Here is a 27,996-nt window from a genome sequence, read left to right as displayed (position 1 = left end):
AAAATCATTCAATTTCATTTTCTTTTGGTTTTTTTTTTCATTACAAAAGTGCTTCAATACTTCAAGAATTTTTTAAAGAATTCTTTTTAAATAGGATTTAGAGTTAGAATAAACCTTAGAAATCTTATCCATGTCTTTATTTTACAGGAGAAGAAACTTAGGCAGGACCCTCATCCTAGGGACTTGTACAGACTCACACAACTAGAGAGAGACAGAACCGGGCCTAAAATCTAAGAGTTTTGACAATCAGACCAGTGAGCTTTCTATTACATCCAATTACCCAATAAATTTTTATTTTCATTGGATAAATTAATATAAACAGAGTAACACACTAATATGGTTGCCAGACAAATGCAGGTTTAAGGGAGGTTTTTGTTGTTTCATAAATAACCTCATAAAGTTTAAATGGATTTGAAACAATGTTCTTAGTATAAGATTTAGAAACAGAATTCTCTTTTTGTTTATTTTTGTTGTTGTTCAAAGGATCATCAGACATTTGTAGCAGTATTGGGGAAGTTTTACCAGATTAGAAAAGAATGTGGGGAAAGTGAGTATGTGGGTGAAAGAGAAATAAACAGTGAATTGTAGCTTATGTGTGTCTAAGACTGAGAATATAAAATAAATCTGACACTGAGAATAGAGAAATAAAACAGTTGCTTGCACATTCAATCTTGTTTGGAAGGCAGTTCAGGCTTTGAGAAAACAAATTCTATGATGTATTTTCTTCCCTAAACAACCCAGTCTTTCCCACTGACTTCCCCATCTAAAAAGAAAAGGGATAAAAATCAAGGTACCAAACAATATCAAACTTTAATTTTCAAAGATTACAAAAAGCATTTTCCTTTAACACTGACATGGTAATCTAGTCAACACGAGGTGGGAGTTGAGGGTTTTCAGAGCCCTTCTTCTCATTTGCAGAGAGGTGGCCTGAAAAGGCCTTTATCAATTGGAGCTTCAGTGTGATGGGCCCAATCTCTATAAGCCACAAGAAGTCAGTCTTGCTCCAGATTTGTCCTTCACAGTTGAAAGGGAGTCCATTGACCATTATCAATGTATTTGGTATTTTCATTCATTGATTCAAAAGTTCAAAAACTTAAAAAGTCTGTTGCCTGACCAATGATTTTGTCTGCCCCTTCGCAAACTGCTCCTTGATCAGATGAATTAACCCTATTCACCATTTGCAAGAGGACTGCAATTCTTGATTTTGCTTCTTACAATTCTTTTTGATCCATGCTTTTATTCAAGGTATGGTCCCATATTCATATGCACGCACCAAACTGATAGATCTGCCAGTTTTACCTCACCTATCCACATCTGGGACCCACTATTCAGTTAATCCATTAGTTAAAAATCATCTTCACAGAGTAGTTAAAATGTTTCTTACACTCCCAAGGCTTCCATTGTTGTAGGAAAAAGCATATCTCTATGTGTCACATAGCACAGAGATTAGAGTATTGAACTCAATTATGGCCCATAAGGAAAGACACCCTTGATTAGATTGAGAAAAGAAGAGTTATTCAATCCTAAATGGAGGGTTTTTTCTATCTGGTTAGAGCCCCTGATTCAAGCAGTAGTAGAAGTAACTCTGATGATACAATGGCTCGTGACTAAGTCTACAGTCATACTGTGCATGGTATCTCCACCTAAACCACTCCATAGCTGATCCATTTGTTTTCCATTTGATATTTTGCCATGGCCATGGGTGATTTCCAAAGGTCTTCTACTTTTGCTACAGAAACATAGGAATAACAATTTTGCAAATCACCTTGCATGTGTTACCTCATTTAATAACCCTGTGAGGTAAGTGATTTTATTATCTCCATTTCATAGATAAAGCAATTGAGGTTGATAGGTAAGACTAGCAAGAGTCTGAGGCAGGAATCAAACTCAGGTCTTACTCCATCTATTATACTATCTAATTGTCCATCATTAAAATTCCCAGGAGGGCAGCCTTTCTTTGCCTGATTAAGTTGTAGTCCTTTTCTTCTAAAAAGTCAGGAGTTGAGAGAAATTGGTAACATGGAGAATTGAGGAGGAGGTATGAAATTACAATTTCATACAGGACCCTGTTTTAAATTCCCAAATGTCTCACCATTGTATGTAGGGGACACTGGGTTCTTGAAGACCTAGTTGAAAAGATTTTGCATGTAATCATGTTGATAGACTGTGTCTGTCACCTGCAGACCAGCCAAGTTGAGTCTGGGAAGACTTGCTTCCAGGATGACCCCAGGATGACATCTTTCACTCAGAATACCTGGAAACCCCTCTGTTATATTATGGAGGAGCTGCTGTGGTGAGAGGAAGTGCCTTGAAGACTAGCTTGGACCTCTGAGGTATTATTGTATTTACATAGTGTAAAGATGCAAAACACCCACAGTTAATGAGCAGGAGCAAGACACAGACAAACTTGAATGTTGGGTCTAGGCTAAGGTAAGGGGTAGAGCCGCAATATGAGACACCTCACTAAAAGAAAGGGGCCCGGAGCCCCTGAAGGGCCGGGGTGACATCAGAGGGCCAGGATGAGACAATGTCCTGGAGAGGGTAGAGATTTGGGGCCTGGTCTGTCTTTGTGGGGATCTTCCCATTACCAATGCCTAAAGTCTGTTTTTCTTCTTTAGAAGTCTCTGGAGATAGATTAGAGTAAATGAATTCCTCAGAGTTCTGTGATCCTGAACAAATGATTAAAGGAGCCACATTTTTCCCTTCATCATGTAGGCAAGGCTCAAAGAAAGGGCGCAATGGGCCAGAGAAAGAATGGACAAATGTATAAATGTGAGATTTGTTGGTGGCGTTGTAAAAAGAGACAAATCCACCTTCATAATCCAGGAAAACCCCCACGCGGCGGGGGCTCTCTTTGAGGCGGAAGTAAGTCTGTGGGGATGTAAGAGCTTCATATTCATTTATTCCACTCTGACGCAGCAGCCAGTGTCCATTTGAAGGTGTTGCTGTGATCTTCCCCTTCCTGCTCACTGACTCACTGCAGACACCAAGGATCCACTTGGTTTTGTTTCCTACACATACCTCCCAGTAATGACAGCCAGATATAAAGGTTGGAGACCCCAGGACACTGACAACAAAGTTAAATCTCTTGGGGTTGTCAGGGACATCCTGTCGTTTGTCCCCAAGTCTCACGCTTCTAAGATCTTCAGAGAGGAGGAGTTTGGGATGAGCAGTTTCTGGATCCAAAGTCACATCCACTGCAGAGAAAGCAAGATGAGAGTACAGATTGGGCCAAGTTTAGGACTCAGAAGACCTTTTAGAAGGCTTACAAAATATCTACAGGCCCCTCTCATGTGACTAGTCCCATCATAGGAACACAACTTTTGTTAAGTTGTTAAGACACTAGAAAGAGAAGAAATACTGAGCAATCTATTTGTAAGGATGCTCTACCCTTCAAGAAAACAGTACCTTTGTCTCTGGCATGCTGAAGGAATGGGGCAAGACTAGGGGGTTCCAAAGCTAGAAGAACTTTACACAAATGAGTGTCACTTACCTGGGTGTAGTCTGGCCCTTCTCCAACCTGCAAGGGGATATAAATAAGATGTGGTTAGCTTTTCAGGGAGGGACCATAGAATGGCAAGAGACACCCAGAGGAGATGAGAGAGGAACATTAGAAACTGCATCTCACCTGCATCTGCTGCAATTCTTTTCAATTCTGTAATAAAACAAACAGGAAGATCAAGAAATGATAAATGGAAATATAAGTTCCATAGGGGACAAGTTAGAACTGACAGTATTAAGGAAAAGCAGCACTTACTGAGTTCAGCCCGATATTTCTCTAAAAGATAAAAGATTTGAGAAATCAGTATGGGTACTTCGGCTCCAGAGAATCCAGCCCAGCGCGAATTCCATACCCATTCTAAATTCAACTAAGTAATACACTGCCAGATAACTAGCACGCTTTGCCACTACATACTTAGGGATCTACTCTTAGGGCAGGCCTATTTTGGATCTTATCTAAGGGGGATCAATAGAACCTTCTTAAGTGGTGGTTGTGGGCGTTGTATAAATCCAGTATATGAATGCTTAGTTAATGTTTACTAAGTTTCCCATTCATGAGGGAGAAAAAGTGGGTTTTTTTCTAGATCAGGTGTTGCTAACCTATGATCAGTCCATGGATACTCAAGATAGATTTCAGGGGATCTGTGAATCTGGAATGGAAAAACTACATTTTTATTTCAATATAATTGGTTTTCTTTGTAAGTCTGTGTATTTTATTTTATTTTATTTTGCATTTAGAAATGATTTCGAGAAATTCATAGGCTGCTCCAGACTACAAAAGAGAAAAAGTTGAGAATCCTTAGAATCACTAGACCCAGGACATTTAGAGAATTTCAAGTTTTCTAGATCTGACAATCTAGGATTCTATAACAATTGTAGAACACAAAAGGAACTTTGAAATCCAAAAAATCTTCATTCCCATAAACAGAATTCTACCCCTTTTGCCCTTAGGGAACTGAAACCTAGACATGTGAACTTTCTATTAAGTAAGTGGAAAATAGCATAAGTCACCCCTTGGGGAAGGAGCAAAACTTACTGAGTCCTTTATGAAGTCTCCCTAGAGGGGAAAACAAACAAAGATTGATGAGAAACATTACTTTTTCTCTTATATAAATGTCAAGACTCCCAGAAACAGGAAGCCCATCCCAGGATGGGCCATTACATAACTAGTCCAATTCTCCCAAAGAATTCTGGGGTGTTTCATCATAATTTCTCTTTGTACCAAAAGGACAGGGGGAGTTTGTTGGTAATGTTTTTATCAAGTAGCATCTCCCAAAGTTCAGAATTTTGGAATAATATTATTTTATAGACATTTCACTGATTATCTTGTCTTTATATATTTTTTTCTATTCCATTTTTATTTTAGTTGGCCTTTATGGTTGGGTGTATGTGTGTGCACAAAAAAATGAATGTGTCTACATGTGAGTATGTCAGCATCATGAAAGAGAAATGTGTCTTGGATGATAATATAGTGAGCTAAATTAAGAATTCGTTAAATAACCAGATCCCAAAGTGGTGATTAATGGTTTGTTGGCAATTAGGAAGCAATCTCTAGAGGAGAATCACATGCTCTGTGCTTGGCCCTGTTCTGTTAGACATTTTTAGCAATGCTTTGAATAAAAGCAGAGATGGCAAGGTTATCACATTTCTGATTAATGAATCTGGAGAGAGCAAATAAATAATGCACTATTATAGAATCAAGATTCTAAAACATCCCAATAGGCTGAATCTAATAAGATATTAATTAAGATAAACATAAAGTCCTATACAGCAGTTCAAAAAAAAATAATTGTACAAGACAATCTTTTTTTTAATGAAATGAAAAAGTTTTAGTTTACTTCAAGCTAATATGAATAAACTAGTTTGAATTGAAAAGTACCTCAGAGATCTTCTATTTCATCTCCTTGTTTTTACTAATAAGGAAACTCAAACAGAGAAGTTAAATGACTTGCCTATGATCATATAGGCAACAAATAAAGGAAAGGGGAAAGATGACGGAGGGAAAGGAAGGAAGGTGGGAAGGCTGGAAAAGGAAGGAAAGGAAAGAAGAGGAGAGAAGTCTTTCTAATGCAAAGTTAAATTGGATTCTAAACAAATTGGAATTTTATAAATTAGAAAAAAAAACATTATTTTTAGAAACTGATGGGAAAACTAGCGTAAGTGAGAAGTTAGTAACCAAAAATCAAGTTTGGTCATGTTCATCTCTCTATGCTCACATAGTCTTCTCACAATTTTTTCAGCACTAAACATTTCATTCATGGAGCATCTATGGTCATTGCAACAAACAGCATCCTTACTTATAAGGAAAGAAAAATTACCCATGCCTCCCTTGTCCCATATGTCCCAAATAATTACCTTTCTCTTTCCCATGGTCTGAGAGAAGATTTTCTAGAAAGAAAGGAGAAGGAAATGAGATCTGGACCTCTAACTTTAAAGGTTTTATCTCTATGTAAACTACAGAGATTTTCTTTTTTTATGGAATAATCATATTTTGACCAAATTAATTGTATAGTAGATTTGACGTAAAGCAAATTTTATTTTCCATATATACTGTTTTAGTTTTGCATTTAGCCATATTTTCTCTCTTCCCTCTTCCTACTGGTATGCATAAAATCTGAGTATCTGAATGGTTATCATATGGAAAAATTTGACTTTTTGCACTTAGCAGAGGCCAAAAAAAGCAACATAAGGAAAATTTAATTAAACAATAGAGATGTTAAAAGGGAAGGGTCTGGTTTGGGAACTGAAAAGCACCTCTTATCTGAGGTCTTCAAGGGAAAGTCAGACCACTATTTGTTGGAAATGTTGTTGATGGGAATCCTGTCCAAATATGGATTGAATAGTATCACCCTTGAAATTCCTTCCAATTCTGAGATTCTCTTCTATGATTACATGTGTGGTCTATCTAGACATTTTTAGTATCATAAGGTATGAAAGTTATACAAAGTCTTACTCGTGAAAGTATATCTCATTTTCATTTGAGTCAATTCACAGTTATTTCCTTTCAAAGAGATTTCATTTTAGGAGCATGACTTTTATTCATCCAATATGGTCGTCAGAATTGTAGTCCCACAGGGAAAAACAATTTCTTAAAAGGCTGAGGTTGAAAACTTTTCATTCTATTCCTAGATTGTTATATCTGGAAAGAACTTTAGAAATCATCAAGTATAGCCTTGCTGATGAGAAAACTGAGGTCTCTCAAAGACACACAATGAGTTTTTTAGCTACTCCAGGACTAGAACTTAACAACCCCTGGTTCCCTGTGCCATATTATTTTTTACTTCACTATACTATCTTTCATGTGGTATGAATATTAAGAGGATGGCCAGTCCTATGGCTTGGTAGTTACCATGATACATCAGCAATCCTATACATGCTGGAAATTGCAGTTCTCTCCTTGCATCTCACTTTTTCCTGGCATTTCTTTCTGTATTTCATTTATTCACCTAATATCATGGTTGTAATTTTCCAACTCCAGGATTTCTTCTTGCCTCTTCATTAGAGAAGAGAAATGTTTTAAAAAAATTTTTGCATAAAGATTCATCCACTGTACTGTCAACACTCAAGAAGATCACAGAATCTGAGGATTTGGAGCTGGAGGAGACCTGAAAATCAACTACTCCAACTACCTCACTTTAGAGGAAAGGAAACTAAGGTCCAAGGATGTAAAGTGACTTTAATAAAACCACAAAAGTATTGGAGTTAGAATTTGAATCTAGCTTTTCTGGTTTCAAAAACTAACATTCTTTTTTTTCTGGTCCCTTCAGCTCTAAATTCCTATGATTTTAGGAAGTAGATGCAGTTAGTTAATTCCTAGTAAATTTGAGATGTCAGAATATATAAAATGAATTTGCTTCCTGCTTTGTCAGCCCTCTAAATTCAAAATTCAATAACAGCTTCCTTAGAACAAAAGATTTCCAAAACCAAACATAATGGTATATGATCTGACAAAGGATATTACTTTCACAGAGCCTTATTAAAAGCATATTTTCTTTTTGATTTACTTGATAGAACTATTATAATCAATTTTCTTTTACTTTATATAAGCCTTAAAGAAGTATATGAGTACTATTATCATAATTATTAACTTTTTTTTTTTGAAAGAGTTTAAATAGAAATGGTCCTGAAACAAGTTACTCTCTCACTATTATTCTTTTTTTATTTGATATTCTATGGACTATTACATATATATGTATAAAGTAATTACTTTCTGTAATTGGATAAAAGTATTAAGATGTAAACTAGCTCCATGTAGGCTCCCTGAAAGCATCTTCTTTCCAAGAAATAACTGACAGAACAATAGATACCTTATCTTGTTCCTGCATAGTTTTGATTTTCTCTGCCAGTTTTCCATATTTTGAAAGTATTTTTGTTCCATATAGCTTGAAATTTATGAGTATTAGGTACAATGAAATATATTTAAAATTATGTTTTTAGTTATTATAAATTATATTCAGATGATTGTGGAAAATGATGGTCTAGTTCCAATACGATTTATTGGTTGAATTATCCAGGATATTTCAACTCAAATTCAAAATTTTGGCATTTCATTATTGCTGTTTTCTTTCATAAGATTTTCTATATTTTGTTCTTTGGCCAAACAAGTCCTATTTTTGTAGCATAGATATGTTGTCTTTCACTTTATGAAAAATAACAAATTTCTGATGTATAATTCTAGTTAACAGAACATATCATGATAAATATTTGGTGATTACTAAGTTTTTAAAACCTGAAATGCCATCTTGCAAGTTTCTACTGTTTTTTTACACAAGCTACATTAGTCACTATTTCCAGGTTCCTTAAAAATTTCTGGCTGCAATGAACTAGCCCGAAATTGCAGTCATAAACCTCTCCATTTCTACAAACAAATTCACATAACTCAGACATTTATTTGACACCTCTGTCATTATATTGTTGCCTGAGTTCATGAGATTATCAACTACAACCTTTTTATTACATTCTTAGATTATAGCTGTTTGATAAGCTCCATCTAAAGGTAAACTCCTTTAGGGTGTATAAAACAAATCCCAAGACATGCACCTGTGTGGTAAAGTGATATCTTTTTTTATTCCAAAAGTATTTCACCTATTTATCATGTGTTCTAAAAAGGTTTATTGATCTTCTTCCTCCTTTTTTGGCCAAGAACTATTAATCTTTTTATAACCACCTTACAGTGATGGGTCCTATGTTTCACTAAGGTTTTGCAGAGGTTTATTAAAATAACTTTCCAAATTTTTTGCTATTATTTTATTATACAAAAGTCCTACTCTATTTCCTTGATTTGGGTATCAAGAACATATTTATATCATAGAAAGGAATTAGAAAACTGTCCTCTTTTCCTGTTATTGCAAATAGTTTACATAATATTGGAGGTAATTGTTCTTTGAAAATTTCATACAATTAACTTTCAACTCCTGGATTTGTTTTCTAATCAATTTGTGAGTTCATGGATGTATTGTCCAATTTATTTATTTGATACTGAGTTCATTTATATAGTCTACTTCTCTTATTAAACAGAGTAATTCATATTTTTAAAGTCTTCATCCAGTGAATTATCAGTTTTGTTAGCAAAATAGTTTATGATAAATTCCTTTAGTTTCTCTTAAATTCTTTGAATTTCTCTTTTCATATTTGATAGGAATTGTAGAGGGCTGAAACTCTTGAGTCGAGGCACTGAAGTCAGGACAGCTGAGCACTTGAGGCTAACTACTGATTGGACAATACTCTATGGGCATATGCTTGGAAAATGGCCCTTCCCACTATCCTGGGCTGACTCGATGATTGGTGTATACAGAGAATTGTAGGAGGAACTAGGGGGTGGAAGAAGACTAGCCAGTGTCACTTTTGCGGTAGATAAGGAAGAAGGAGGTTGCAGAAGATCTTCCCTTCACTTCTACCCCTAAAGACCAAGAATAAAGACTAAGGACTTTTACTTATCCTGACTCCAGCTGATTCTAAAGTATCCTGAGTGCTAGTGCAGTGGTCACACGGAACAATTTGGTTTTCTTCTCCTTTGAAAAGTATACTAAATGTTCTGAGATTTATTGGTTCAATAGTTTTTGGTTTTTAATTTTATTAATCTCGTCTTAATTTTTGGAATTTCTACTTTGTTGCTTATTCAGAGTTTTCTGATTTGTTGTTGCTAAGGTATTTTTAGTTGCCCCCTAAATAAATGGATTTTTAAAATTTTAATTGATGAAAGTATTTAATGACATAAAATTTTCCCTTAGAACTGCTTTAACTTTATATCCAAAGTTTTGGCATTTCATTATTGCAATTTTCTTTCATAAGATTTTCTATATTTTGTTCTTTGACCAAACAATAATTTAAAACATGTTTAGTTTTTAATTATTTTTAATTTTTTCAAAGACCCTTGAATAAAAACATTTTTTATTGCATTGTAATCAATAGATGTTGTATTTGTAACTTCAGCTTTTCTATTTTTTTTTTTTTGAGGTCTTTATTCCCCAACACATGGTCAGTTTTTGTGAAAGTGATATGTAAAGTTGAGAAGTAGGTATTATTTTCTATTCTCATTCAGTTCTCATCATAGATTGCTCATTCCTAATTTCTCCAGAGTTCTGAATACTTAGTTTCTTTCTAGATCATTTTTGGTTACATTTATCTAGGTTTAAGGGAGTATATTGAGATACCTACTCCTATAATTTTATTATCAATTTCTCTTTACAATTTGATTAACTTTTTCTAGGTATTTAGATGTTATACCATTTGGTACACATATTAAGTACTAATATTGAGTCATCATCTAGGATACCTTTAAATATAATTTAATTTCTCGGCTTATCTGTTTTTTATCATCTCTATACTTACTGTAGCCTTACCTGAAATCTAAATTAATATTCCTGATTTTTCTTTTTTAGTCAACTGGAACATAATAGATTTTGCTCTGGTCCCTTATCTTCATTCCTTATATGAATCCTTATATTTCAAATATAATTCTTGTAAGCAACATATTATTGGATTATGTTTTCTAGTCAGCTATTTTCTCCCATTTTATGGATGAATTTATCAAAAATCCTACTCCAGTGCCTCACCATGTTATGGAGGTGACTCTAGGTTCCCAAAAGTTATAAGAACAGAGCAATATAAACATTGACAGTTACTATAAAACTGAAAAAGTTCTGAGTATAGGCTTAGTGATGGATTATAAATCTCTCTTATGAAGAGGAGTCTAAGTTCAATGAGGGGTGGTATTGAGTTTTGGTTTTTGCTGTAGCAACTCTTGAAGACCACCTATCAGATTCTGTGATTTAAATAATAAAATGGAATGTTTGCCTAGACAATAATTGGTTTTTTGAAGTATAAATATTATCATTATCATTATTTCTTGAAATATGAACAGTTCCAGATATTATCTTGTAAGAATTCATAGTTATGAAGCAGCTAGGTGGCACAGTGGATAGAGCACCAGCCCTGAAGTCAGGACAACCTGAGTTCAAATCTGACCTCAGACGCTTAACAGCTGTGTGACCCTGGGCAAGTCACTTAACTCCAATTGCCTCAGCAAAACAAACAAAAAAGAGAAGAATTCATAGTTGGAAGAAACAGAATTCAAGAGCAAAAAGAGATTTGAGCACATATGTAGAGAAAGTCTTTATAAAGAAAAAGAATATTCTTTAAAAAAGAAGCAAGTGAGATTAATTTGCCATAGTCCTTTCTATTATAGAAGATCTGCTTCTTATTCAAATTAAATAAGAATCACATTCATCCAGAGACACTAATTACCAAGAGCCAAAAACAGGAATAAGAAATTCAGAAAGGTTTAGAGGCTTTATTAGAAGCCTAGACTAGGTTAATAAAAGAATGTATCCAGCAACTAGCCATCTTGTTTTTATCATTCATATTAGGAGAAGCCATAGTAACTGGTCATCAGCTACTGCTCCTGCCTCATGATACTTACCTATTTCTACCACTTGTTGATAAAGAAGCTTCTCTAAAGGAAGGAAACAAGAGACAAATGAGACTGACACTTTATATGACATTTTTTTGGTTTAATTGATAGGACTAGACTCCTAAATCAGGAGAGTGGAAAATATGGGGAGAAAGAGAATAACATTCCTAATAAATGCAGAGAATAAGCTTCTACAGTAGATCTCAAGGACTATTTCAGTTTCATATTCCCATAACAATGGCTCAAGAATATGGCTCCAGGCTTCATGCCAATTTCCCTCATAGCCTTCCATTTTCCCCACAAAGTTCCCATCACTTTGACTATCAGTCTTCCTTTTTGAATTTGTTTCATTTTTGCTGGTCTTTCCAGGACTCTCACTCCACAACCCACCAGTTAGCCCTCCCCCCCAACATTTTATCATATTACCTCTAGATCTTTGTTGCTTCCATATGATATAAATACCCAATGCAATGAAGAGCCCCAAAATAGGTAGGATCACAGCCAGACCCACTGCTGAGGGGGTGATGTACAAAGAAGGAAAAGCTGAAACAGAAAACCCCAATATCATGAGGAAAAAGTAGGGAAATAATAATGAAGACAGTGATAATTCTAATACTCATAAAAAAATTAAACTTTATGGTTTGCAAAGGCACTGACAAGCTGTTTAAATACCATATTTATGCAAAAATATGAGAGAGACTCTAGTTTTTTCATATTCTGTCTCACTTCCTTCTGAAGAGTGAACTTTGCCTAACTGCTAGAAGGATATATTTCTTCAGCATAAAAAGGGAAAAAGGGAAAAAAGGATAGATCTCTTCTCAGGGACCAAAATATTAAATAGCTCAATATTTAATGAAATCTCTTTCATTAAAGCAGAGATTTTTAACGTAGGATTCCTGAACTTTTTTTAAAAAATTTTTTGAAAATTGTATTTCAATATGATTTGTTTCCTTCATAATTTTTTATATTTTATTTTATGCACTCACAATATTGTCCTAAGGAGTCCTTAGTCTTCACCAGACTACCACAGGGGCCTGTGACATACAAAAGATTTAAACCCCCATCCTAAAATACTTTAGAAACAAATAGAGTTTCATCTGTCTAGAATGGCTTTGGTAGTCCTTCAGTCCACTTCAATCAGTAAGATGTACTAAATGACTTTTCAAAGCTTTCTTGTCCTACAATGCTATAGATCTATGGACCTTCTGAAAAATGGGAGAGATCTCTTCAGTCACCAAAGAATCAATATCTTCTCATAAAAATTATATTTTCTTCCTCCCCATAAAATCATCTCCAACTAACTCTTTTTCTTACAATGTGGGTTCTGTCCTCTTTAGTTTACAGGACCATAAATGGACTTAAGCAGTATCTGTTGGTGCCACTGGCCAAAGATTTAGGCAAGGAAAGAATGGATGAAAGAAAAAGGGAAAGAAAAATCAGAAAATGGGAAAAAAGAAAAAGCAATGAAGATAAAGAAAACTTGGACATGGCCAGGGTGGTCAAGTACTTTTAACTTCTGCTTTCAGCACTCCTCAATGGGATTCAAATCATGGATCAGGTCCACAATATCCATCCCTATACTAGAGCATTTGGTTTTGCAGACATATGTCTGGTTTGCAGACATATGCCCCATTAAGCATCCCTTCTGATCCAAGCAAGTTCTCTGGGTCCCTTCTTAATTAGAATATATAATGATAATCATCATAGCTGTATTTACATAGTGCTTTAAGGTTTGTACAATGCTTTATAAAAATTATCTCATTTGATCAAAGGTTTACCTCTTATGAATAGAGTTGTTTTCTTCTCTTGGCCAAGAGCAGAATTCCAAATAGAGCAGGTCAGATTCCCTGAAGATCCATCTCTCACAGTAACAGAAGCCTCCATTTGGAATAATCCCTCCTTATCCAGGTATTGGGTCTCTGATGGAAGTATCTCCCCGTGAGCATCTCTCCACTGAACTTGAGGCTTTGGGAACCATCCCAGGGATCTGCACACCAACTGAATCTGTCCAGCTTCATAGTTTTCCATATGAATATAAGGATCCAAGCCCAATGCTAGCAAAGAAAGATCTGTTTGAACCAGCAATACATCTCCTTTTTCCCTCCATACCCTTTTTCCCTCCATACCTAAAACATTGCCTTCCTGACCTTTTTTACCATTATCTCCCATATATGGATTTCTTTTACAGCCAACAGGAATAAAGAATGTGATATTCCTTTTTATAGTCTTCCCTACAGTCTAAGGAAGCATCTGGGCTCACAAGACACAACACTATGTTAATTACTATGTTAAGTAGCCAACCCCTTCAACCTTAGTTTCCTGTGGAGATTCTGGACCCATTGTTCAGTTAAGGGGAAAAATGGGGAAAGGGGAAGATGATGCAGAGATGGTTGCATTGCTAGCTTAACCAGAATCCTGAGAGATAGGGATCTGGGACCAAGCTGTGTGGCAAAATTATATTTTTAAAAGATTCTTCTGTATGTAATATACTATTGATAACTACCCAAAAGGTCAATGCTCATAAGAAAGGTAGAACAATATATTGGATCATGCTGAACTTGGGGTTAGAAAGACCTGGATTCAAATCCCAATTCTGACACTTTAATAAATTCTATTAATGAATCATAAACCATTTATGAATCATAGAATCACAGGTGTAGAGCTGTAAGGAACCTCAAGGCCAATCTACTCCAGTTCTACCTCATTTTACCAAGGAGAAATCTGAAGGTCAGAGTGCAATGGCTTATTGAAAGTCACAAAATTAGCATCTGAGCTAAGATTTGAATTCCTAATTTCAAGTCCAATTCATTCATTACACTCTAATTCTCTTCTTCTGCCATTACTCTGGCAAAGTTATTTAAAGCCTGAGTCTTCAGAAGTACCAGTAATAACTCTTCTCTTACCCCCAATCCAACTCACACCTGGAAAAGGCTGTTCCTTCCAAGGAGGTGAGTATTTGGTGGGCTTTCAATAAATTTTTACCATAAACAAGACAAGAAATCACTGGAAAAATTATTGAAGATAAAAGGAAATTTAAAATAATGAATTCTGATGGTTGTACATATAGGTCCCTGGCACTAAAGTTGAGTGGGGTTTAGAATATGTGTTGGCCTAATATTCAATTTTGAGTTACATAAAGATTGGCAAATAATTGCTTACTTATCAATTGCTTACTTCATAAAATATTCAAGTCATTCAACAGTCACAGAATGTATTTGTCACCCTTCATTCCCTCATAACCCATTCTAACCTGCGACATCCATTTTCACAGAAGCGTTTTTGCTCAGAGAACCAGCCTGGATCCGACAATAGTACTCTCCTTGGTCTTCAAGTCGGACATTATAAATCTCCAGAGTGAAACTGTCTTCTTGGCTGTCTTTCACCAAGGCTGTTCTCCCTTTGTATTGTGGCATCTGCTCTCCATATAAGTCTTGTCCATTCCGATATACATGAACAGCCTGGGAAATATGGGACTCTGGGGTCCGTAGCCATTTCACTTCTACAGACTCAGGGGCCATCCAGACGGATAGAGGACAAGGCAGCTCAGCTTTTGTCCCCAGCATGACCAAGTTCCTTTTGCCAACTTTTCCTATGCCATGATACAGAGAAACAGTGTACATGTGCATAAAAACACAGCTTAGCAAAGGGGAAAGAATGATACAGACTTCAAGGAGATAAACTGGAGGACAGTATGGAGGAAAATAGTTCCCAGGAAAAGGAAAGGAAAAGATGGTCCTTTAATCCTTAAATCCCTAGATACCAGTAGAGAACAGGCAGAAATACTTACCTGATCCCTTTGTAGGTAGCTGGAGGGAGATAAGGATGATGAGGCAGCTGGAGAGAGAGAAAATGGAGCAATTTGCCATCTCCAACAGAGCTAGGATAGGGATAAACAAGTGAAGGGTTAGTGAGTGTGACATAAAAGAGAATATGTTGGATCAAAGAGATAAATGAATTGAAGAGGTGGTATAAGGAAGAGCCTAGAAGAATGGAAATCAAAACTACATACTGACCACAATAATAAAAGGTAATAATACTGGCCCATCTTCAAATGTGAGGCTGTGAGACTGTCTTTGAAAATATATACATTTATACAGAGTGAAAAAAAGGAAAAAAATTTTAAAATGCAAAATGCTTACTACTATGTAAGAAAAAATAAAATAGTAGCATAGAAGTCCAGAAAAAGACATTTTAAGAAGAGTTCAGAAGGGGAAACCGAAGCAAAAAAAAGTCTCAATTCAGTGATTGATGGAGAGGACATAAAAAGACCAAAGGTTTGTTGGATCACATGTGGTAGTAATAACCAAGATAACTGTATGCCACAATCCTTCATCTGTCAAATATGTCACAGGAACAGATTAGCTCTCTCATGCTTCTATGACTACAGAATAACTTCAACATTTTATGGAGTAAGCAATTGATAAGTAAGCAATTATTTACCAATTCATATATAGCTCAAAAGTAATTTGTTGATACATATCCTGAACCCCACTCAACTTTAGTGCTAGGGACCTATATAACACTGAATATTACTTTCAAGTACATGAGCAGACAACTTTGCCCTATCTACCCATTCCTTTTGTCTCAGTTAGTAACTAGGCAATTCTAGCTCACCATACTAGAACCTTAAGGTCTGATTCCTTTGTAAAAGTACTTCTAGTCCTATCATTCCACTAAAACTATCAGGGGCTAAGGTCCAAATCATAAAATTTTGTGTTGGATGGAATGAGAGAGAGAGAAAGAGACAGAGAGAGAAAGAGAGAGAGGGAAGGAGGGAGGAAGGAGGGAGGGAAGGAAAGAAGGAGGAAGGAAAGAAGGAAGGAAGGAAGGAAGGAAGGAAGGAAGGAAGGAAGGAAGGAAGGAAGGAAGGAAGGGAGGGAGGAAGGGAGGGAGAGAGGAAGGAAGGAAGGAAGGGAGAGAGAGAGGAAGGAAGGAAGGAAGGAAGGAAGGAAGGAAGGAAGGAAGGAAGGGAGGGAAGGAAGAGAGGGAGGGAAGGAGGGAAGGAGGGAAGGAGGGAAGGAGATCAGTCTGGCATAACCTATTCTCTATGATATCATTCTGGTTCCATGTGATCACTGCTTTTATTTCTAAAATTTCACTAAGCATCCCTTTAACATTATGTTTTAGAATCTTGCCTGAAAATGATACTAAGTTCACTAACATGCAATTTGCAGATTTCATTACTTTCCCATTTTTTTAAACAGAACAACATGTGTACCTCTCCAGTCTTGTGTACATCTCTACTTCTCCATAATCTGTAAGATATCACCAACAATGGATCAGTAATCACATCTACCAGATCTTTCAGTACCCAAGAATGTGGGTTACCTGACCCACATTGTTTGAACTTAAAAGGCAACCAGATGCTCTCTTCCTCAATTATTTGGAAAAGTCATTTCCAACTCATAATCACATTTGGGTGGGGGGGAGTTCTTCAAAAGGATACTGGAGTAGCTTATTTCCTTCTCTAGCACATTTTACACAAGATGAAACTGAGATAAACAGGGTTAAGTGACTTGCCTAGATTACACAGTGATTTGTGTGGATTTGAACTCAGACCTTTCTGACTCCAGGTTCGATGCTTTATTCCTACTTACCTTCCTATCCTCTATTAGTTATTTACTGTTTTGTTCTGTTTTGTCCTTTAGAGTCCAAAGGATATTCTCTTGTTAGAGAGAATAGGAGCAAAATAAGAGTTGTTAGATCTGCCTTCTCTTCCTTGTGGATCACCTTGATCTCTACTCTGTATTCCCACCCTTCCTTATCACTCCTTTGATCCTTCTCTTTTCTCCAATAGAATAACAGGTGCCTTTAGAACTAGACGAGAATCCATCTCAAAACTGGAAAGGACCTTAAAGATTGTCTAACCACTCCAAAGGAAATATATGACATTATGGAATTGGACTCCTTTACAAACACCACCCCTACCCACCAAAAAATGTTAGATCTCTAAGAAAAAGGCAAACTTTCCCTCTCCGGGCCTTGGTGCTCTCATCTATAAGAGGAACTTTGACTCCATGGTTTCTAAGATCCCTTCCAGCTTTAAATTTATGAGCCTATCACCTTCTACAGCAGCCTTTGGAAAGCTCTAATCATTAAGAGTGTGATATGACTAAACTAATTATGGGGGGACCTATTTCCATTAGCTGCCACATTAGTTCATATACCATGAGTTCCTATGAAACACGCCCAGCCCTTTCTCCTTTTAACTTTTCCCTTGGTCTCCTCTCCCTTCCCTTTCCCCTGTACTCTCTCCTGTACTAGATTTCATCCTGGTAGGTTTATTTTGGGGCTATGGACCATGAACTCTCAAATCAAGATCTGGGATCTGACAGAATGAACCAATATGACGAATTTCTCTGGTCACTTTCATCACTAGTATCCCCTTCTCAGAGAATGATTATTATTAACTTCTGAGACAGATCCATCAAATTCTGGGATCTTTGCAAACTCAAAAATTTCAAAACATTGCAACAGATAATAATCCTAAAATAAAGTTATTGATCTTGGGTGATAGGATACTTGACCTATGGGGGGCACTAATGTTCAATTCTACAGATGCAAACAGTAGGTAGAATTGCTTCACTTCAGAGAACACAATGACCTTACCATTTGGATGACCAAGTTCATCACTTCAAAATGGATAATAGCCTCAAGTTCTATAAACTATAAGTCCTATCCCCTCCAGAAAAGTTAAAGTCTTGTCTCTGTAGTGGGTATCATTAGGGATGGAAGATAGGAAAGGAAAAAAAGACTGTGAGAGGAGAGAAGAGAAATTTGGGAAAGGACATAACATCATTTCACTCTTGTCTAAATGGTGGCCTCAGTCAGTGACCACTGTCTTAAAGGCATGGGTTGCCCTGCCCCAAGTCACCATGGGCACCAGAGGGAATATACACCCAGATGCCAATACTTTCAGTGAAGATTTATGGGATTGCTAAGATGAAATATTGTCCTGGAAGCACCACAGAAAGGATTTGAGGACCTAGCTCTTTTCTTTCTTTAAATAGGGATGATTTGGGACTTTCAGACCGAACTACATCCAGTTTGTGTTAGCTCTTGAGGGAGACTCAGCAGGATATTTAGCAAATAGAGGCATTTGTCCTCAAATAATAATAATAATAACTATAATTGGATACTATTGTTCTATAAGAAATGATGAACAGGCTAGTTTCAGAAAAGCCTAGAAAGATGTATATGAACTGATGGTGAGTGGGGAGAGTAGAACCAGAAAAACATTGTACATTGTTATAGCAAGATTATATGATGGTCAACTATGATAGACTTGGTCTCCTCATCTGCAAAATAGGAATAATTATATCTATTGCATATATCCCAGGATTATTGAGAGGATCAAATGAGAGATGAATGTAGGACTCTATAAACTTTAAATCTGTATATAATTTATCATCCTTATCATCATTGTCTGCAGTGCAATTTAGAAGCTAAATAAGCTGATGAATTGTTACAGGAAAAGTGGTGTCCAGGACAAGGGCAGTGACAGTGGGGATATATTTGGCCCTCAGAGGTGACCATTTTTAGTTCTTCATGCTACATTGTAGAAAAGATCTTGATAAGCTATTGAGCATCCAGACAACTGGAATGGGGATAAATAAAAGATATCAATAAAAATTCATTTAAACAATGCAAAAAAATGATGATGGTTAGCTTTGAAAAGAATAGACTCAGATGAGCTATGATAGATATCTTCCAGTGTCTGAATGACTAGTTGTCCATGGAAGAGAAATTGAATGCTTCTACTTGACTCCTGAGGCTAGAGCTACAGTATATTACCTCAAACAAGCAGTAATTTTACATGCATATTTTCGTTTTGTGACAGCATGTGTGCTTCTATTAACATTAAACTGACTCAGAACATCTGACTGACTAGGTGAAACTGAATTGAGTTGGTTCTTCTCCTTTAGTTAATTCTCTGCCATCTGAATAATGTATTTCATGACATATACAGTTTTTTATTGTTGTCCTTTTTGTTGTATTTTTTTTTTTGTTCTGTGGTTTTCAAGAGTGACTATTACTCCAAGGAAACATAAAAAAAGTTGAATCTCTTAAAGATCACACTTCGATGACTGTTAGAAACATTGCAGTGGCTCTTGGTGTTGAGGAAGTAAACCAAGTCAAGGTTCACATAATGAAATGAGATCAGATCTACCAAAGCAGAAGATGTGATTGAAAATAAAAATCTAGGGCCAAGAATGACCAACTATTTTTGCAAAAGAAGCAAATAATCCTCAGAAAAGAATTTTCTGAGGGACTTAACAGCTAGAGAGATTATTGATTATAGTACCATATAGACTTTTTGAAATTGGAAGAACATCAAAAAGACTAGTTTAAAAAAAAACTGTTAACCCTTGCTATGATGAAAAAGCACTAGTCCTAGATAAAACAACACAAAGACTGAAATACCAAAAATTGGAAACGGATAATTTTTACTGCTAAAAACTCACTTCTTTATTCAAGACTCTACCAAAACCATTTCTGTGTTCATATGAGCCTAAAAAACCTAGGTATTTTCATTAGATAACATGTTAAACATTCAGCAAAAAATGATAGGGGAAATATGTTTTTTTTAAATTTCCAATAGGCCTAGAATTATTGTCCCCATCATTGAGGAAATGATGAACTCTCATAAGCATATTGAAATACTACAGCAGAATTATTTCATCACTATAGAAATTCCTAAGTGAAAATGAAATATTGAAACATAATACACTGTGCCATGTATTATGAAATGTTAAGAAATATATCCAAGAGATAGAATTAAACATGTCTCAATAGACATAAAATTAATTTGATTTAAATCCCATTAAAACCAATGGGCCATAATCAAGACTAGTTAGAAAAATACACTATTTGTCAGAAGTACACTTAATAACCAATGCTCCTTCAAGTTGAAGAGTTAAAAAATAAATGTCAAAACACTGCTAAATCATGTAAAATAAGTGACTGCAACAAAATGAGGACAAAGGGAGAATACATTTAATTCTACTTTGGCTCAATTACTTCACATACCTCTGCAGGGAACAATAAATAGGAGTTGTTGGGGGGAAGGAAGATTTTTGTTCTGTGTAATTAAAAACTTCTCCAAAATTAGAGTAATTCAAAAGCATAATGGGAATCCTCAAGAGATTTTGAGTCATTTCTTACTAGACATCTTCAAGCAGAAGCTCAATGACTACTTAACAATTATGCTATAGAAGAGATTTCCAAAGGATATGGGTTGGATTAGATTACTTTTTTTTTTTTTTTTTTTTTTTTTGCTGAGGCAATTGGGGTCAAGTGACTTGCCCAGGATCACACAGCTAGAAAGTGTTAAGTGTTAAGTGTCTGAGATCACATTTGAACTCAGATCCTCCTGACTTCAGGGCTGGTGTTCTATCCACTTAGCCACCTAATTTCCCCCCCCCCATTAGATTACTTTTTAACTCTAAGATAATAACTTGTTTTAATCCAAACCTAAGAAGTATTACTTAAGCAGCATTGTTAAAGAACAGACAACAGAATATTTTATGAAAAATGACCTTAAATTTCATAAGGGACCACAATATCATTTAACATAACTCCCAATTCTTTGTTAACAAATAACTTACTTTGTAAAAACTAAATTTATAAATAATATTCAGGGTAGGCATAAGCAGCCTCTTTAGTTGTTGGTACCCCCACCCCCTCCCCCAAAAAAGCAGTCTGGTCATACTTATCACTGCTCATGATTGTCACTGAGAGGTTTAAAACATTGAGGGAAACGACAGATAAAGAAAGTGAAAGGGGATATCAGAAAAGGTGAGGAAGGAAAAGACAAGAAAAAATGCATACAGTGGAGAGTGAATTCCCTTCACTAATAAATGTCTATGTCATTCCTTTTCGGTGGCTTTTTCAAACTTCTTTTCTCCTCAAATTCTCAATATCTCTTCCATTTCCCCATCTTTTCAGAAGATGCTCTTAAGTCCTACTTTTCTGAGGAAATATAGTTTAATAAATCCTTTCCTTACCATTCTGTTACTCAAAACTCATAGATATCTTCCCCCATCTTCTTCTCCTTAATTCCTAAATTTTTTTTCTTTTTTAACATTTTTATTTAAAGTTTTGAGTTCCAAATTCTATTTTTCCCTTTCTCCCCTGTACTCTCCCTGAGATGGTCAGCAATCAGATACAGGTTACACAGGTGAAATCATAAAAAACACTTCCATGCTGGTCATTTTGTACAAGAAGATATGAGATATTTATATATTATATTTAATAAAAGAAAAAATGAAAGAAAAAAGTGAAAAATAGCATGCTTCAATCTGTAATCAATCATTATCAGTTCTTTCCCTAGAGACAGAGAGTATACTACATCATCAATCCTGTGGGATTGTCTTGGATATTGCTGAGAATAGCCAAGTCATTCATAGTTCTTTATGAAACAATATTGCTGTTACTGTGTACAACATTCCCCTGGTTTTGTATAGTTGACTATGCATCAATTCATGTAAAGTGTTTCCAGATTTTTCTGAGAGCATCTAATTCATTATTTCTTATAGCACAATAGAATTCCATCTCAATTATATACCACAGCTTGTTTAGCTATGCCCCAGTGATGGGCTTCCCTTTGATCTCCAGTTTTTATCTACCACAAAAAAATATTTTTGTACAGATACATCTTTTTTCTTTTTGGGAGATGCCTTTAAAATATACACCTAGCAGTGGTATTGCTAGTTCAGTGGGTATGCACAGTTTTATAGCCCTTGGGACATATCTAATCTTTTTTCTGAAGAAAAAGTGACCCTTCTCTTTTCAAAACAAACTCCTCTATTTATATCCTCAATTTTAACCTCCCTCATTTTTTCTAGGAGCTTTCGCCACCAATCATTCTTTCTCTCTTTTCTCTATGTCTCTGTTAGTTTGTCTGTCTTTCCCTCTTCTGTTTCCCTTCTCATCTTTAATCTCTCCCCATCTGCAGAATCCATTACCACTGGCTATGAACTGTGTTCAGTTCTACCCTATACTTTTAAATATTTTTTCAATTTTATTTTATCTTCAGTTTCAAATTCTCTTCCCCTTCCTTTTCCCCTTTTATTCCCTTTCCCTTTCAAAAAGTAAGAAAAACAAAGCCCATTACAAATATGTATAGTCATATAAAATAAATTCCTGCATTAGCCCTGTAAAGAGAGAAAGGAAGTAGGAAAGAAATTGAAGGAGGAAAGAAGGACAAAAGATAAGAGGGAGGATAAGGAAAGTAGAAAGAAAAAAATAGGAAGGAGGGTAAAGAAGTTAAGAAGAACGGGAGGAGGAAGAGAGGAAGGAAGGAAAAGAACACATACCTCAATCTACACTGAATTCATTTTATCTCCTTTAAAAACCTCCAAGATGATGACCCTAATATCACCTCCAGTTCTTGTTTTAGATAACTTCTTCCCTTACACTGCTAACCTCCTAGACAGAATTGTCCATCCTCGCTGGCTTCCCTTCCTTACCAGTATCTATTCACTTTTTAAACAGCCTGAATTCCAATAGCACAAGTCAAAGAGAAACCAAATTCACTAGTGATCATTTTTTCCTACTTTAGTTCAGATTTTAAAATAGATTTGTATTGACACTTTTGTTTTTATAACTTCTTTTATATTCTTTTTTATTCTATAATAAAATAAATTTTATTTTAATAAAATAAATATAAATAAAATAAAAATAAATAAATAAATAAAATAAAAGAATAAAATAATTCTTTTATATTCTTATATTAAATCCCCCCTTTAATACAGCCATTCATTATGACAAAGACATTTTTTAATGGAATAAGAAAAAATTAAGTAAAACCAATCAACATATAGAAGAAAATCTGACATTACTCACAACCTTCCACACTCATGATCCTGATGTCTACATTTTCTTTCTTTATTCACCATATTTCTTATTTCTAATAACATAGTAATAATTTTCCATGATATTCATGTACCCTAATTTGTTTAATCATTCATTCTTTTTTTAGTATAGCTTTTTATTGACAAAACATAAGCATGGGTAATTTTTCAACATTGACCCTTGTAAAAACTTCTTTTCCAACTTTTCCCCTCCTTACCTCCACCCTCTCTCCTAGATGGCAGGTAGTCCCATACATGTTAAATATGTTAAAGTCATGTTAAATACAATATATATATATATATATATATATATATACACACATATTTATACAGTTGTTTTGCTACACAAGAAAAATCAGATTTAAAAAGAAGGTAAAAATAACCTGGGAAGAAAAACAAAAATGCAAGCAAACAATAACAGAAAGAGTGTAAATGCTGGATGTAGCTGGTTCTGTTCATTACTGATCAATTGGAACTGATTTGGATCCTCTCATTGTTGAAAAGAGCCACGTACATCAGAATTGATCATCATGTGGTATTGTTGTTGAAGTGTATAATGATCTCCTGGTTCTGCTCATTTCACTTAGCATCAGTTCATGTAAATCTCTCCAGGCCTCTCTGTATTTATCCTGCTGGTCATTTCTTACAGAACAATAATATTCCATAACATTCATATACCACAATTTACTCAGCCAATTCTCCAATTGGACATCCACTTAGGTTCCAGTTTCTGGCCACTACAAACAGGGCTGCCACGGGTCTCTTTCCCTTCATTAATATCCATTTGGGATATAAGCCCAGTAGTAACACTGCTGGATCGAAGGGTATTCACAGTTTGACAGCTTTTTGAACATAGTTCCAAATTGCTCTACAGAATGGTTGGATCGGTTCATAACTCTGCCAACAATGCATCAGTGTTCCAGTTTCCCACATCCCCTCCAACATTCGTCATTATCTTTTCCTGTCATCTTAGCCAATCTGAGAGGTAGGTAGTGGTGTCTCGGAGTTGTCTTAATTTGCATTTCTCTGATCAATAATGAGTTGGAGGATCTTTTCATATGACTAGAAATAGTTTCAATTTCATCATCTGAAAATTGTCTGTTCATATCCTTTGACCATTGTCAGTTGGAGAATGGCTTGTTAATCATTAATTCTTTAGACAAAGGGCATCTACTGTGTTTCCAGTTCTTTACCACCATAAAACTGCTGCTATAAATGGAAGCTTTTTGTCGCTGACCTTCCTTGAAGTATATGCCTAGCAATGATATCTCTGGGTCAAAATATAGGTATTTTGGTCACTTTTTGCATAATTTCAATTATTGCCTCAGGATCAAATATAAAAAATTTTGTTTGGCTTTTAAAGCTTTTTATAACATGACCTCTATATACCTTTCCAATCTTAATATCTCTCTTTGTAAACCTATATGTACCCTATGATCCAATGATTACTACCCTCCTTGCTCTTCCAAGACACTCTTTATTTTGGACATTTTCACCATTTTTTTTCTTATGCCTAGAATTCTCTAATCTTTATCTCTCTTTCTTGATTTTCCTGACTTCCTTTAAGTCCTAGCTTCTTTTTATGGTTGTTAACAGCTTGCAATTATGGGAATTCTTCTTCTGGCTTTCATTGACTACTTAATAATTAGGAGATGGCTTTTCCAAAGAGCTTGTAATTCTTGTATCCCATGGCCTGTTCTTCTTCATGCTCCAAAAGATTTTCATTTCCACTGCGTGTTTGGACAGCCTATCATCTTGGATAACTTTGTATCTTATGTCTTCTGTGGCATTGTGTTCTCCAGATTTTTTCTTTCCTATTAACCCATTTCTCCTCTCTCTCTGTTGCTGGATAATTATGCATCTTCTGCATCCTTGGAGTAGGTATTCCCCAAGGTTGTCCTGAGTCTTCTTTTCTCTCAGAGACTGAATCAGCTACCATAAGTCCAGGTATTATGCCTATGGACATGACTCCTAAATCTATATATCTAGAGAGAGCTAACTGAACTTCAGTCACAATCACACACTGCCTGCAGAATATTTTCTCCTGGCTATCCTGTAGACACTTCATACTCAGCATGTTCAAAGTAGAACTCATTGTCTTCCCCAATGTCTCCAGAGATTTCAGTTTCTGTTAAGGGCACTACCACTCTCTGAGTCTCACAGAACCTGTGAATATAAGTTCACGATCTTGGAGTCATCTTTTACTTTTCTCCCCCCCCCCCCAATATTTAATTGATTCTATATAACATTTTTATAATCTTTCCATTGAGCTAATCTCTCCCCTCTCTAATCATTCCCTCATATAGCTGCCAAAATAATCTTCCCAAAGCATAAGTCTGTTCTATCTCTGCACCCTCAAAATTCTTTAGGGATTCCCTATTGTCTTTAGGATAAAATAAAAATTTCTTAGTCTAACATATAAGACCTTCTGCAGTCTTTCACTTATCTTTCAAGCATTATTTCACACCATGCCCCTTCACAGACTCTAAGTCCCAATCAAACTGGATCAATAGTTGTTGCTCTCAGTAAATCAGTATTCACACGAGGTATTCCCCAAACCCAGAATGCACTCCTTTCTCATCTCAAACTCTCAAAATCCTTGCTCTCTCCTAATCAGCTCTCCTTACTCCTCCCAGCTGTCAGTCCTATCCTCTATCTCAATCCTCCTTGTGCTATGGTAATTTTTGTGCATGTTATATATATTCTCCCCTCCTCAGTAGACTGTAAGCTTCTTGAGGACAAGAACTGTTTTATTTTTGTGTTATATCAGCAGTATAGTGCCTTTCCCAGAGAAGACACTTCAAGAATTTTTGTTGAATTTAACTGAAGTAATTGAAGGGCTTCAGTTGGAAGAGGGATACTTATTTCACTCAATCCAAGAAGATAGAATTAGGAAATTTGAACAGAAGTTACAAAAAGACAAATATTACCTCAATTGAAGGAAAATGTCCTAAGAATCAGAGCTGTCAAAAACTGGAATGGACTGTCTCAGGGGTCTTGACATCACCTACATATTTAAGAAAAAGTTGCCTGATCTCTTGTCAATGATGCTCACAAGTGATTATTGCTCAGGTATTTGGGAATGGGCTATATGACTCTAACCATCTCTTCTAATGCTAAGATTCTAACATTTAATAGCAAATATGGCATATTAATATGAGTGGATTTTGATAATATACATACTAGATTAGAATTTTCATTTCTATAAAAGTAATGTTTAACTAAATTAAAGAAACTTAAAAGCCTTTTTCTCTTCCCCTCACTCTTTATCCCTATCTCTAAATCTAAATTCAATCTATCAGCCACTGGCTTCCTCTCAGTTTGGGGATTATGAAAAATCCTTGGACAGTCAGTTCCAGGACTTCCAGGTGATCTCTCAGGTAATTTATTTTTTTAAAAATTCTAAACCAGAGGAAAATTTACAGTAGACTATTTCAGGTAGTGAAGGATTGGAGGGGGAAGGTAGAGAGGGAAATATTCATGAATGAAGGTGATATGAAAACAAAAAATACTAGTAAAATTAAGTTTTTTAAAATTCCCTTTAAAACTTTTAAAGTTGAACCTCAATATCAACAGTCACCATGTCAGGCAAAGCTACACAATGAGAACTCTATTTAGAGCCTCTTTATACTTCATATTAGGCTATACTCTCAGCTGTCCTCTTTTATGCTTCATGGTTAGAACTACCGTATACCCCCCATTTCTCAGGACCATCCTGATTTTTTTTAAAAAATAAGGTTTACTTTTAATGAGACTTGGTCAAAGGAATATCCACAGTCAGCCACATCAGATGACTATAGCATACAAAATAAAGAGATATCTCCATTCTCCCTTGAAATCAGAGAGAAGAGTGATGATATCTTTTTCAGACTCAAGGAATTAATTATTCCAAATTGGAACCAAATTGAAGAATAAAGAGAAAATTCATCTCAGACTCAATGGGAAAAGAAAAAAGCTCACTCACCTTAATCAGGAGATCTACGAGATTTTTTTCTACAGTAGTAGAACAGGGACTCCTATTTTTTTTCTCAGCCCATCCAAAGATTATAGCTGTAGTATCAAGGAAACAGAAGGTACGTCCATAAAATGTGTAGTTTTTATCCTATGGCATAAGCCCCTAAAATGGGAGCTCTGTCTGCCCAGGAGACTCTCCATCACTAACAGTCCCCATAAAAACAAACCACACCCCTGCCTGTCTGTTGCTGATAGAGCAATAGGGCAGGGTTTTGAGTGCCAAATAAGGCCTGTGAAATAATTTGTATAATCAACGGAAGGTGATGAAGAGCTGAAAGGTAAATAGAATCTAGGTAGAACAACCTTTGACTACTTGAGTTGTATAAGCTGATAATTTAGATAATATAATATCTAAATGGCCCTTCACAGAATAAAAGGTTCCCCATCTGAAATAGGGAGCTAAGAAGCTCCCTATATATCAAGGGAATTTTCAGAATAACTCTAAGGGAGGGAACTATACCCCTTCATTAAAATAGTCCCACATTTTCAAATGGTAATTATACATTCATTCTTCATTATACCACATCCCTTCTGCAGCATCTGCAATTGTTGCTAATTCCTTTTCAATTCAAAACTAATGATCAACTTTCCTGGCAGTCACCAATGGTCAAATCTATTAACTTAATGACCCTCATCTCTCTCTACATGTTGGTTATTGCTCTCTGCCAAAAAAATCTGCTTACTTGTTTACACTCTTGAGAAACACGTCTACTC

General features: G+C 35.6%; 1 protein-coding gene across 3 annotated transcripts; it reads right to left on the bottom strand.

Moving 5' to 3' along the window:
- Positions 1 to 271: 271 nt before the first annotated feature.
- ERMAP (erythroblast membrane associated protein (Scianna blood group)) lies at positions 272 to 27,447 on the bottom strand. Of its 3 annotated transcripts, XM_012546004.3 has the most exons (13): positions 27,233 to 27,447; positions 26,199 to 26,275; positions 15,201 to 15,290; positions 14,664 to 15,002; positions 13,192 to 13,467; positions 11,840 to 11,956; positions 11,423 to 11,455; positions 5,857 to 5,889; positions 4,538 to 4,558; positions 3,758 to 3,778; positions 3,629 to 3,655; positions 3,494 to 3,520; positions 272 to 3,197 (listed from the first exon to the last, which is right to left on the bottom strand). In XM_012546004.3, the coding sequence occupies exons 3-13, from the start codon at positions 15,277 to 15,279 to the stop codon at positions 2,464 to 2,466; spliced, it is 1,707 nt and encodes a 568-aa protein (XP_012401458.1). In that variant the 5' UTR covers positions 15,280 to 15,290; positions 26,199 to 26,275; positions 27,233 to 27,447; the 3' UTR covers positions 272 to 2,463. The 3 variants fall into 3 exon arrangements, with proteins under 3 accessions (XP_012401458.1, XP_012401457.1, XP_023356020.1); XM_012546003.3 differs by lacking the exon at positions 26,199 to 26,275; XM_023500252.2 differs by lacking the exon at positions 27,233 to 27,447 and having other exon boundaries at positions 26,199 to 27,223.
- Positions 27,448 to 27,996: the final 549 nt, after the last annotated feature.

Source organism: Sarcophilus harrisii, chromosome 3 (genome assembly GCF_902635505.1).
Source record: "Sarcophilus harrisii chromosome 3, mSarHar1.11, whole genome shotgun sequence".
Lineage (NCBI taxonomy): Eukaryota > Metazoa > Chordata > Mammalia > Dasyuromorphia > Dasyuridae > Sarcophilus > Sarcophilus harrisii.
Note: the sequence above shows the minus strand (reverse complement) of the source record. Positions and strands in the feature narration are given on the sequence as shown.

What these genes read in the sequence shown, in the direction of transcription:
- ERMAP (XM_012546004.3), bottom strand. Translation starts at nt 15,279, where the DNA reads ATGGCAAATTGCTCCATTTTCTCTCTCTCCAGCTGCCTCATCATCCTT. An exon ending in AGACCATGGGAAAGAGAAAG is followed by an intron (nt 4,559 to 5,856) that starts GTAATTATTTGG and finishes TTTCCCCTCTAG; the next exon opens with GGAGACTTCATAAAGGACTC. An exon ending in AAGGGCCAGACTACACCCAG is followed by an intron (nt 3,198 to 3,493) that starts GTAAGTGACACT and finishes CTTTCTCTGCAG; the next exon opens with TGGATGTGACTTTGGATCCA.